This window comes from Lygodium microphyllum, chromosome 1, assembly GCF_053477565.2.
Source record: "Lygodium microphyllum isolate KBCC chromosome 1, Lygodium_microphyllum_v1.1.10, whole genome shotgun sequence".
NCBI classification, from domain to species: Eukaryota; Viridiplantae; Streptophyta; class Polypodiopsida; order Schizaeales; family Lygodiaceae; genus Lygodium; species Lygodium microphyllum.
The window spans coordinates 88796-102093 of record NC_141135.1 but is presented as its reverse complement, the minus strand read 5'-3'; the positions used below and the strand labels follow the sequence as shown (position 1 = coordinate 102093).

Here is a 13298-nt window from a genome sequence, read left to right as displayed (position 1 = left end):
AAGGAATAGATGAATTTCAAAAGGCAAGAGGATTCAGGGACTAGATAAGTCCTGTAAAAGGGAAGTGAAAAGGAGTTCACCCAAGATGCTTGAAGAGACAATTAAATTTGCATTAATCAATGAAGATAATACGCGTCCAGGTGCACTCACTAGTCTCACTGATACGGAGCCCAAGACTAAGGAATTTGAAGCCTCAAAATTGGAAGGCAAATTTAAAAGGAAAATGCCATTCCTTAAAGGTAAGAAACAACCCTTTGAAAAGAAACAATATGTAAGGCCAAAGTTAAGTCAAGATGACTTTGATAAGGCCAAAAAAGAAAGACTCTGTTTCAATTGCCTATCCCCTAACCATGTTACCTGGAATTTCCCTCAAAGGAAAAAGGGGGAAGATAAAGGAAAGGATAAGGACAAGGGCAAGGGAAAAGAGAAACAAATCCATGTAATGCAGGCCCTGGAATTAAAGAGGCATGAAAAGTATAAATCTTTAGAGGTCTTGCACAAGGATGTACAACACAAGTGTTGTATGTCAACTTCTATGTGGCAGTCTACTTTTGGGCCACATGATTTAGTTAGAGTGCATGGATTGATAGTGGGAAAGAGGGTTAGAGTCATGATTGATGACTCTGCCACCCACAATTTCATAAATTATGCACTTGTTGAAAAATTGAAACTTCCCCAACAAAAGAGTGAGCATCAATATATTGTTCGTATGATGCAAGGTTAGGATAATAAAATATGGGATACAATGGTATCCAATTTGGAAATTGAGATCCAAGGATATAAAGATAAACTTGATTTCCAAATTATGAATATGGAAAGAGCCGATATTGCTTTAGGGAGGGAGTGGCTATGGGGACTGGAACCATCCTTAAAACGTAGTTATCATCATAATACACTGGAATTTGAAAGGGATGGTAAGACTTTTGTGATTCAAGGTTAACATAAAGTATCTGATAACCCTTTGTTGTGTTCCATTGAAGTTCAGAAGCTGATAACGAAGGAAGCTTGTGAGGTATATATGTTATGGTCCCTTCCTGTACAAAACACTTTTATTTTCTGTAATATAAAGCAATAATTTTCTTATGTTTGTGAGTTGAATGTAAATAATGAATTAAGTAGTTTGTTGGATGAATTTAAATATGTGTTTCCTTCTGACTTACCAAGTGGCCTTCCACCAGATAGGGGTGATGTAAATCACCCAATTGATATAGATAGGGATACACACCCTATTTCTAAACCACCTTATAAGCTAAGTGAAACACAACACCAAGAAGTCGAAAGACAAAATCAAGGATTACCTTGATAAAGGGTTTATACAACCCAGCAATTCACCTTGGGCTTCGCCAGTTTTATTGGTGAAGAAAAAAGATGGTTCTATGCAACTTTGTGTTGATATAGAGCACTTAATAAGATAACGGTGAAGAATAAATTTCCTATGCCCAGAATGGAGGATCTTTTTGATCAATTACAAGGGGCAAAGTTCTTCACAAAGATTGATTTAAGATCAAGCTATCACCAAGTAAGAATTAAGGCCCAAGATGTTCCTAAGACGGCATTTCATACTAGATATGGGCATTATGCTTTTTTGGTGATGCCTTTTGGCCTCACTAATGCACCAGCTACTTTTTATGAAGCTGATGAATAGTGTGTTACGGCCCTATCTAGGATATTTTGTAGTAGTCTTCTTAGATGATATCTTGATCTTTAGTAAATCAAGAGAAGAACATTTGAAACACTTACGATTAGTATTCCAATTGTTAAGAACACATTCCCTTTATGCGAAGAAAACTAAATGTGAATTCTTTGCACAAGAGATCAAATATTTGGGGCATATTATCTCGAAAGAGGAAATCAAGATGGATCTAGAAAAAGTAAGGGCAATTATTGAATGGCCATCTCCAAGGAACCTGGAAGAGCTGCAGATCTTCCTAGGTTTATCTAGATTTTATCGAAGATTCATTCGAGATTATGCCAAGATAGCTGTTTCAATAACTGACCAACTTAAAGGGAAAGGGAAGAGCTTTAATTGGGGAACAGACCAAAATGAAAGTTTTCAAAAACTTAAGGTAGCTATTGCTACAGCCCCAGTACTATTAATTGTGGATCCCAATAAACCATTCGTGGTTGAAGCTAATGCTAGTGATAGGGTAGTAGGTGCAATCTTATTACAAGAAGGCCGACTAGTTGCTTTTGAAAGCAAGAAATTAGACCGTGCAAAATGGAATTATTCTGTTTATGAGAGAGAGTTGTATGCAATAGTACATGCAATGAAGAAATGGAGGCACTATCTATACGGTGCCAAACTTTTGATCTTATCGGATCATGAAAGCATTAAGTGGCTTAATGACCAACCGGATCTACAAGGGCGTAAAGCCAGATGGGCCGAACTCCTCCAAGAGTTCGACTACAAGATAAGGTATAGAAAGGGAAAGTACAATATAGTGGCTGATGCACTCAACAAAATGCCCATCATAAATAAATTGAGTTTTACTCAATTCACTTCCGATTTCCTTGAATCCTTAAAAGGGAAATGCCAGGTTGATCCGGCATATTCCAACATATGGGAAGCAATAGAAAATGGGGATCCAAATGGAAGGGCCTCCACTGAGGAAGAAATATCTGAGGATGTTCAACAAGGAAATGGAGCATCAGGGGTTGCTCAAATGGGATTCAAGTGGAAGAACTTTACCATTGATAATGGTTATTTACTCTACAAGGATAGGGTATGTGTCCCGAAAGATGAAAAAAGACGCCAGATACTCTTTGAGTGTCATGATACCCCTAGTGCGGGACATCCAGGAGTTAATAAGACTTATAGTCTTATTAAAAGGCAATTCTATTGGCCTGGAATGAATAAGGATGTCCTTGACTATGTGGTCAAATGTAATAAATACCAGGTTGATAAAGCTGAAAGATTGAAAATGGGAGGACTTCTCCACCCATTAGAGATTCCTTCGAGAAAATGGGAGAGTATCTCCATGGACTTTATTGTTGCGTTACCCAAAACACAGAGGAGGCATGACTCTGTGTGGGTAATTGTGGATAGGTTAACCAAAATGGCTAGGTTTATTCCAACTTCAACTGATGTTAAAACACCTGAATTAGCTAGATTGTTCATAGAGAACATATACCGATTGTATGGCCTTCCGAAAATTTAGTTCCTGATCGGGATAGAAAATTTGATAGTCCATTTTGGCAGGCTGTATTTAGGAAGCTGAATACTAAACTTAGCATGAGTATGGCGGAGCACCCGCAAATTGATGGGCAAACTAAAAGGGTTAATCAAATCCTTGAAGATATGCTCAAGGCATATGTAAGTAAAAGGCAAACTAATTGGGAAGAGTATCTACCGATAGCAGAGTTTGCATATGATAGTGACAAGCACTCTTCCACTAGATATAGTCCATTTATGCTAATGTATGTGTTTCAGCCCAGAGCTCGTCATGCAGTAGGACTACATAAGGAAAAGGTTCGAGCAGCCAATGACTTTTTGAAATATATGAATAATATGTTAAAATTTACTCAATAAAATATTAAGAAAGTTCAAAATCGAGCTAGAGCTTATGCAGATCCTCACCGAAGAGACATCTCCTTTGAAGAAGGGGAATTGGTCTATCTTAAAGTGCCTGAACAAACTAAAACCATGAAAACGGGACAATGTTCAAAGCTGTCACACAGGTATTGTGGTCCTTTCACAATACTTAAAAGGGTGGTAGAATAGACTTACAAGCTCCAACTACCTGCTGATAGTAAAACACATCCAGTTTTTCACGTAAGTAAGCTAAGAAAGAAGTTGTGTGATATGGATAATCTAATCTTAAATGATAATATTGAGGAGCTATTAGATTACCAATCTAATCCACATGAACCAAAAAGAATTTTAACTGTTCATAATAAACGAACAAGGAACACTATTTATCAAGAATATCTGGTCAAATGAAAAGATTATTCAAAAGAAAGCTCAACATGGGAGAGAGTAAGTACTTTAAGGAAAAGGTTTCCCAATTTACAGTTAGACCTTCCAAGTATCATTTTCGAGGACGAAACCGATTCTTAAGGGGAAGGAAATGTTACATTAATAAATGTAACTTATGGGGAGACAAGCGCGAGGGATGACCGTCCGCGGGCCTTGGGCACCCGAATGGGGTCAAGGGGAGCCTAGAGAGTAAGTGAGTTTAAAGATAGTATGACTCACCTTAAGCTGACCGGCTGGCAGTCGGATCAGGATTAGGAAGCCATCAACCTTCTAGGCAAGGCTGGGTGGTGAATTGAACAAAATCTCTCGTGCTGTTGGGACTGTCAACAGAGGGGGGGGGGGGGGGGGGACTCAGCTGAATCTCCGACATCAAACATGGACGGCCACCTAATACTACGTTTACCAATCTCTTGGCTACTCCCTCATCATGCAGCCTTCCTCACCACTAGGTGTCGTCATCTCAAGCTTTGTTTTGTTGTTTAGGAACTCCTTGGCATCAGCTCCACCGTCAAGGCTATATTTTGCAATTCCTAGTCCTTCTGAGGTCAAATTCCAAAATGAAATTTCCTAAAAAGGAAAACTATCATATGTAGGGAATTTTCGCTCTGTAGGGAAACATAGGGAAATTTCCCCACATAGAAAAACTTTCGTACATAGGAAAGAAAAAAGGGAAATTCCCTATCAATTCCCTAGTCCCTATGTGATTGCCTAGTTTCTCTAACTAGAAATTGTTCAATTTTTCCCTATTATTTACTTTCCCTACTTATGTGTATTTTTATCTAGGGAATTGATAAGGAATTCCCTTTTTTTTCCTATGTAGGAAATGATTAAAAGTCCCTTGTGTTGGAGCTATATATAGCTCACCCTATCTAGACTAGGTCTCACCTATACATATGTAAATTGTGATCAATATGAGATAGTCTTTGGGAGTGTACATGGTATGCCTCTTCTCTCCCTATGCACCAAATTGCCACATGGACAGCAAAAACACTGATTAGGAACGGCCAAAATCATCAAAAGGCTACATTTGCAACAAAACATAAGGTTAGGGCTATCACCTAGCCCATTTGTTATCTTACCTACTACAAAAGATAAAGACAAGCAGCTTGGATATCTGGGTGTCCCAAATATGCTGGCCTTTACTGCAGCAGGATGGCAACTCACAAAATAAATAAATGTGTCTGGATTCAGAGCTAGTTTGAAATATGGCCATAATGTGCATTTACGTACATTATTGAGTGGCCAGACAACCCAAAGAGATGATAATATAATATTTATTTCAGTCAAATAGACCTACACATTGTCAAACACCAGCTTTATGGTGACTGATGTCCTTGCATTGTACCTGTAAAGTGCTGTTCAAAAGTTTTTACAGCCCCCAAAACCACACTTGTTGCTAAACAAGCAATCAGTTTGCAAGACACCAAAATCTCTGAATTGTCGCTAGCAGCAAGCAAAAAATGCTGGGGCACAACCATCTGAACTTTTAAGAGAGTCCAAGTGCAGAGGACAAGGCACTATGAACTTGTAGACCTATTTGCGCTTCAGCTTTCTCCAGCTCTGTTGTTGCAATATTTACTTTCTGAGTGTACTCTGCAAGGCCTTTTTTCACCTCTTCTGGATCAAACCAGTCAAGAGGAGAAGCATCTACAGCCACAACATCTGCCACAGAGTTTGCATGAACAAATGCGAATCCACCACTGATAAAGAACTGAGTAACTTCACTTCCTTCATGAACAGACATAGCTCCTGGCTTGAGCTCTGCAATTGTCGGCACATGTCCTGGAAGGATACCCATCTGTCCAGTTGTTGCCGGTACAATCACCATATCCACCTGATTAGAAAAAGATTGAAATGTAAACCTTTAAAGAGAAGTGCCAAAAAGAAAAAATAAAAGCTAATAAAAGTCTGGAATGACATGAAATAGCAGAAATGGCTGACAGAAAGTGCTTAAACTCCTTAGACATGACAGGAATTATTACAAACAAATTATCAAAGCTAAGCATCATTCTCATGGAATGGAACTGGCTGGTGGCCAATGGTATTCCAAAAAGAAAGGCATTAATTATGCAAAAACTTACCAAACATGTAATCATACACATTTAGAAAGTTACTTCCACCTTTCAAAACAAAGAAGTGCCCTTCAATGTAAAAGTAATAATTCAAAAAAATTTCCCAAAGAATTTGATAGCATATTTGTCATTTCTTACTCAGCCATGAAGCATATGCAGCAAAGGACATAGTCTATGCAATTTACCAACATTAACATAACACATCAGCAAGCTATATCAGCCAGCATGTAAGGATGGCTTTCCCAAAGCGAGTATGATATTGAAGTTACATACAAATCTGCAAGGCTTACCATGTTGGCAGTATTCTCTCATCTGTGAAGTGACAATATAAACTTTCTCTCATAAAAAGGAAAATCAGCTCCAAATTTATCAGTGTCTCGACTCTGAGCCAACAGTAATTAACCACTCTTTCTAATGAAGCAACCATCCTGAAGCTTGAACTACCCAAAGTTCTCAAGTAGTTGCAATAATGCAATGATTCTTATGCGGTACCTTCAAACTTTAATGATGTGCCAAACAAATTAGCACTGACATGCTTCTGTGAATAAAAAGTACTTGGCAAGGGCCAGCAAGCGGCACTGACACAATCTCCTCACAAGAAACTTGCTATGAAACATAACCATAAAATTTCCCAAAAGAAAGCAATATAAGCTAAAAAGGCCAGTTTCTCGGTGCCACAAAGTAAAGAGACCATTGTTTGGAAACTTGACATTACAATGATGACAGAACAGAAGTGTGAGCTTTAACAGCTATGATCGAAACAAAAGAAGTTGTGCAAAATACCCCCAGGCTTAAAAACAAACAGAACTCTTGGCATATATTAGCCACATTACCACCCCTACGAGCACTCACCATGGTAAACTTCCACAGATCGTACCAAATTCAGTGCAGCATCAGCCATAGCCTTAAAATTCATAAAAGATGGTAGCATAATTGTACAGTGTAAGTACACCCTCCCATGGTAATCATCATCATCATCTCTCTCTCTCTCTCTCTCTCTCTCTCTCTCTCTCTCTCTCTCTCTCTCTCTCTCTCTCTCTCTCATAGAAAGACATCAACTTTTGAAAGTAGAACAAATGCATACCTCCTTCCCATCCAACTCTGACTTGTAAGGGAGAACAAAATTGACGGTGAGCTTGGTGGGAAGCGTGCCGGGGACCGGGGGCCGAGGTTTCATGAACTGCGAAGGGAACTTGGGTAACTGCAAGTTGGGAGCGACCTTCTTGAAGGCTTCCTTGAAGGCATCTGAGACCGGGGGGGCCACCTCCGCTGCCTTCTCCGCAAACCCTCGTCGGCCCTGCTGTCGGAAGGTGGAGGCCAGGAGGCGGGCACCAGCCCTTGCACAACCACGGCTCAACATTTTGTTCTCTCGCACAGGGCGAAACTCTCTCTCTCTCTCTCTCTCTCTAGACTCTCTGCCTATCGAAACTCGACCTGCCCATTATGTCATCCCGACCCGGAGGCGGGCACCAGCCCTTGCACAACCACGGCTCAACATTTTGTTCTCTCTCGTTCTCTCTCTCTCTTTCTCGACTCTCTGCCTATCGAAACTCGACCTGCCCATTATGCTATCCCGTTGGCCTGCTTAGAAAGGCCTCCGTGCTCAAGTTGTACTAGCGCTCGGCGCTAATACACGCGTAAGTGCAGGGTCTTCGTTATGCTATCATGTGTTATCAAAAAAACGTGCAAATTCGTTGAGCGATGGTTTTACTTATGCACTTATATTAAGGGAGTCGAAAAGGTCGCAACCCCCAAAAGAGTGCCTATCTTGGCTTCCAATGGGGGCCCATAAACTTGCACAATGTTGTTTTCTAGGGAAAAAAGGCGCAACACCAAATAGAAGGGTTTAGGTGGTCTAGAAGAGTACCAACACAATGGATGTGACATTTCCATCCTCGTTTTTTTCATGCCCTGCTTCTAGTCCTCCAAAGCAACTTGCCTTTGGTGCTCCTCATCCTACACACACAAAGAATCAGTCAACAAGAAAGGCACTTCCTCCTAGGAAAATTTGCAACATGAATCACAAAAATACTACATTCAATACCCTCAATCATAAAACTAATCCTTTTCCATTTGAATTCAAAAATGTACTAACCAATCCTGCCTGGTGTCATGGGATTCTTTGCTCGTAGTCTAAACATAAAACTTTTATCCTTTATATATATCACTTAGGCACTTGCAATGTAGACATGTTGCATAGTTACTTGCCTAGTGCAATAAGTCTTAAAAACCTAAGTCCACTAGCATATGGCATGGTGTAATAAAGATGGGGGGCTCTCTACCTTAAAATACAATAAATTTATTATGGGTCCTTGACAAGATGATTGATTTTCCTTGCATTGCTTACATGAAGTTGCTACAAGTTCTATAAGTCATGGAACATTAAACAAGAGAAATATAGTCATGAGCAGATGACTTGATAGGTTCCCTTGGATTATATTTTCCAGAAGCCAATGATGTGGTTGTGTACTTATGATATTCAAGAGTTTTAAGTGTACTCACAAGCAAAGTCACAAAGAAGATGGAGTTGGCTAAGTTGGCTAAGTTGGCTAAGTGTGGGGCATTGTGTTTGCATTAGCATGGCTTATGTGGAGCATTTGAACTACATGGGGCATCCGTTTTTTGCGCCGCATTTTGTGGGTATCTTCATACTAAGAACAAGGTGCCATGGATGGAAGAGGAAGAGAGGTGTCCAAGCCACCACACAAAGGGGAAGCCCAAGCCATGCAACCACAAGCAACTTCAGAAGACTCCACTTGAATTGTAAGTATCTCCCTTCCCATGCATTGACAAAAATGGAAGGCCACTCTTGACTGAGTAAAATAGGGTAAATCTGTATAAAAAGGAGAACAGCATCCCATTCAAGGATTCATTCATGCTCATAGAAGAAGAAAGGAGGAAGATTTGAACATTGTTTGTGCCTATATCTATGGAGTAACAACTCTCTCCATTCAAGGGAGCCTCTTGTTCCACTCTTGATCTTTCTTATCAAGACTTGTGGGTTGAACTGGAAGGCCTAAGAATACTCATTAATGGACTGAATATCTGTTTTACAAAGCATCTCTTGCATGGTTCAAGAGGTACATGCATTTGTGAAGAAAATGAGAAGGACACTATCTTATGTACCTATCTCTTGATGTTAACTCTCTTCTCTATCAAGAGGAGATCTTGGGGAACATAAAGCTCTATTTTAAACTGTTATATGTAGCCCATTACTCTCTTTGTGGGCTAATTCATGTCACACTGATACTCCATTTCTATTCTCTTGGCTTATGAAAAGGACATACTCTACTTTCACTTGTAATTGTTGTATCAAAACACTATTGCCTTGAAAGGACATTATAGATACTCTTTGGGAGAATATTGGTCTTAACTTGGATTATCCTTAGCTGCCCAAACCAGGGAATTCATGGACTGAAGCTTTATTTGTGATCCATTCCTTTAATCTTGGGAGAACATGGGCTGTTCTTGGTTCGTATGAATGACTACAAGCATTACTCTTTGTAAGTAAATTTCAAGGACATACTTTGACACTGTTAAGAGATACTTTTGGTCTCTTCTTCTCAGTCTAAAACAGGGTATTCATGGGCTGAAACCTATAAACAAAGATTCTACTTCATCTCTAATCAGCGCAAGTACAAACTAGACCTGTAATTCTCTCTACATAGTATCTTGCTTCATTTTCTTTCAAGGGCGGTTTTAAAGAAGTTTTTTGGTGATTTCTTGCCATGCTTTGGAATTAATCTTGGCTGTCCATAATAGTCGATCCATAAGCTGAAGCTTATATGCAACTGCTTAATTCAAGTTACGTTGATCTAAGTCATAAAACTCGTTATATTTTCATGAAAACCCAACAATAGTGATGCTAATTCAATAACCTTAATTAATTCAAAGACTAATATAAGCAATCTTCTTCTCGATCCTCTATCTTCAATGTACTAATCAGTTGAAAAAGAGAAAGTGCCTTGCAGATCTTCTTCATGCCTAGGCTGAAATAGGCAGCTATATTCATAGGCAAGGAAGGGCAAGACTATTTTTGCATTAATTGAAGTTGTACTCTTTTTTACAATTCATCCATATTTGTGATCATAAGTTTCAACCTCTTAACCCATTTATTCAACCGTCTTATGTATAAATCTGTCTTTCAAGATAAGCCAAAGTATATGATAAACTAAAGGTTGTGAAGTTCCTCTTGAACCCACAAACATTCACTTGTATCTACCTATCTCTTGAAGGCACATCTCCATCTATCTTGTCCATTTTCTTGCCAAACCCCTGTGGTGACCTTCAACCCTACGCATTGCGACACCGGGTAACTATCTTCTAATCCCATCACATTCCTATATACACCTTGCCTCTGCAATTAGTGCTTTGGTACTTTGTCATATTTTGTACTTTGGCATCTCATATTTGTGTGATATGATGCTGTCAACTCATTCTTCCGCACTTTGAAGTACCCATCCACCCTTTGGGCAGTACATGGCATCCTCCTTGCTCATGTCATCTCGTTCTCCCATACCCATCCATCTCTTCCTTGAGTAATTATGGCAATCTCCTTACTCTAATGACATCAATTTCTCTCTAGTAATATCAATCTGTCTCCACACTAAGGTACTTGGTAGACTCCTATTACGTAAAGTATTCACTAGTACACTTAACTAATTGATTTGTCAAGTCCTATGTGCCTAAGATGTCTAGTTGTCTGTTGATCACGTATCCACTATTGATCAAAGATATTGAGTATTGCATGATGCACAGAGATGTCCTAACAACCTTCTAGCCAGTCTATGATCACATATCCACTATTGATCAAAGGTATTGAGTATTGCATGATGCACAAAGATGTCCTAACAACCTTCCACCCAATCTAATTTCTCAATCATAACACTCAAAAATAGCTTCATCATCATTATCTTGTCATGTTATTTTCAATCTTCCCATGTCTCGATTATGTGAGTGTAAGGCATGCCTATCTTCTAGACATCCCTTTATCTCATATATTTTATGAACCAATTTGTTCATAGATAAGTAAGGGCATAGAGTTTGTCAATGTCGAGTGTAATGAGTGAAGCTGAGAGGAGAGAGGAAAATGAGCTAAAGAGAAAGAATGAAAGAAGGAAGAAGAGAAAGAAAGACTAGAAGAGAAGAGAGAGACATGAAAGAGGGGAGAAAGGAGGGAGGAAACCATAGAAGTTGAATATGAAGGTAAAGAGTATGTTCTTGATAATAACAGGATGCCCTAAAAATACATCCCCATCCTAAAAGTTTTTACCCTCAAAAACAAAAAAAGGGGATTGATAGATTGGCTAAGGAGTGGGATGCAAAGTACTTCTCTAAGCCACATTACAATGAAAATAGGTGAGTAAAGACTATGGCAGCATATTGTCAATTACAAGCCTGCTGAGGTAAAATTGCCATAACTTTTGATAGGCTACTCCAAATGGGGCGTGCCACATGTTGAAATGGAGCTTATGACATATACTTTGAGTCTATGTAGGAAGCACATTACTGAGATTTGGGCAAGTACAAAACTATTCTAAAACATTGTGGAGTCTTTAGGCAGGGTGTGGTCAAAAGGGGACATAACTTACTAGTCTTTAGCCTATTGGGCATCTTGGAGATGAGGAAATTCATTGGCAATAGTGGCTGGGCACAGAGAGCTTCTTCCTAAGGTAGACCTTGCCATTTGATGAGGTACTCCTTGATGGATCAAAATCTTAGGTGTTTATCTCGTTACTCAATGATTGCCTCAAGGATGTATTGAATGATACCTTCTTCGTCTATGGTGGGAAGTTCTTTCACATAGTCCATTGAGGTGCCAATGAAGGAATTTAGTTGGCTGACATGAAATACATTGTGAATCTTAGTGGTAGGGGTAAGCTCTAATCAGTAGGCCAAATCACCAACTCTCTTGAGGATTCGTTAGAGGCTATAAAGAATAGTGGGCTAGCTTGTTACTATTGCCTTCTTTGAGAGTGGAGTAACCAAACTTAGGCACTATCAAGAGAACCATCTCCCCCTCTCAGAATTCCAAATGCCTTCTTTTCTCATCAACATAGAGTTTCATGTGAGTTTGTGCCTTTTGAAGATTCACCTTGCATTGTTGAAGCAAGACCTGCATGTGATCTAACTCAACTTTGCTCTGAGGGTTGATCTTATCATTAAATAAGACTATAGGAAGGGGAACCTTATACCCATATAATGCTTCAAAAGGGAAAACCCCAATGCTAGAGTGGGTGGAGTTGTTATATGCAAATTCAACCAAGTGGAGCCACATATCCCAACTGTATTATACATCATGGAAAAAGTGCCGTAAGTACATCTCAAGCTATTTATTTACTCTTTCAATGTCTTGCCATCTATTCTAGGGTGGTATGTAGTGTAGATGGAGCAAGCTTGGTGTCCATAGATGTGAAAACTACATGCTAAAAGTTACTCATAAACTTGGCATCCCAATCATGCACCATGACTTGTGGTAATCCATGCAATCTTAAGACATACTCCATAAACAAAGTGGCCACCTAAGAGGTAGTGCATTGTATCTTAGTAGGGATAAAGTGAGCAACTTTGGTGAGGTGATCAACTATCACTTATATACTGTTCCATCCTTTATTTGTAACGGGGAGGCTCGTGATCAAGTCCATGGTGATATGTGTCCATTTCCCTTCAGGAATAGGAAGGGGCTATAAGAGGCCAGCACGCCTAAGCATACTGTCCTTGTTCTGTTGACATGGAACACATTTGGTCACAAAATCCTTAACATCCCCCCATAGGCCTTTCCAGTGAAAGCTCTTGGCAATCCTATCATATGTTGTGAAAACACCCAAGTGACCAGTAGTGGGTCAAGAATGCATCTCTTCCATTATCTTTTGTGTGAAATGAGAAGTATGGGGGATGTCAATCTTGCCATGGGACCAAATAAGGCCATTCTTGAGCTGATATTGGGAGTTTTCAGCCATTACCCCATTCTGTAATTTTTGGGATATATGGATGAAGTCCTCATCCAACAAATAAGCTTCTTAAAGGTCCTCAATATAATCACTATGTAACTCTGAAATGGAGGATACTTTGCATGCCCACATCCGAGAGATTGAATCAGCCATGATGTTATATTTGCCCCAAGTATGAGAAATGTCAATATCATAGTTTTACAATGTCGCCACCCATCTCCTTTGCTTAGGAGTCAAGGAAGACTGAATCAAGAAGTACTTAAGGACTCTATGGTCTCTCTTTACTTGAAATGACATGTA

General features: G+C 39.4%; 1 protein-coding gene across 1 annotated transcript; it reads right to left on the bottom strand.

Moving 5' to 3' along the window:
* Positions 1-5233: 5233 nt before the first annotated feature.
* On the bottom strand, positions 5234-7621 carry LOC148040764 (ATP synthase subunit delta', mitochondrial-like). The gene is made up of 2 exons (XM_087665822.1): positions 7133-7621; positions 5234-5810 (listed from the first exon to the last, which is right to left on the bottom strand). Exons 1-2 carry the CDS (start codon positions 7406-7408, stop codon positions 5463-5465), a joined length of 624 nt encoding a protein of 207 aa, XP_087521948.1. The 5' UTR covers positions 7409-7621; the 3' UTR covers positions 5234-5462.
* Positions 7622-13298: the final 5677 nt, after the last annotated feature.

What these genes read in the sequence shown, in the direction of transcription:
- LOC148040764 (XM_087665822.1), bottom strand. Translation starts at nt 7,408, where the DNA reads ATGTTGAGCCGTGGTTGTGCAAGGGCTGGTGCCCGCCTCCTGGCCTCC. An exon ending in CAGAGTTGGATGGGAAGGAG is followed by an intron (nt 5,811 to 7,132) that starts GTATGCATTTGT and finishes TTTTCTAATCAG; the next exon opens with GTGGATATGGTGATTGTACC.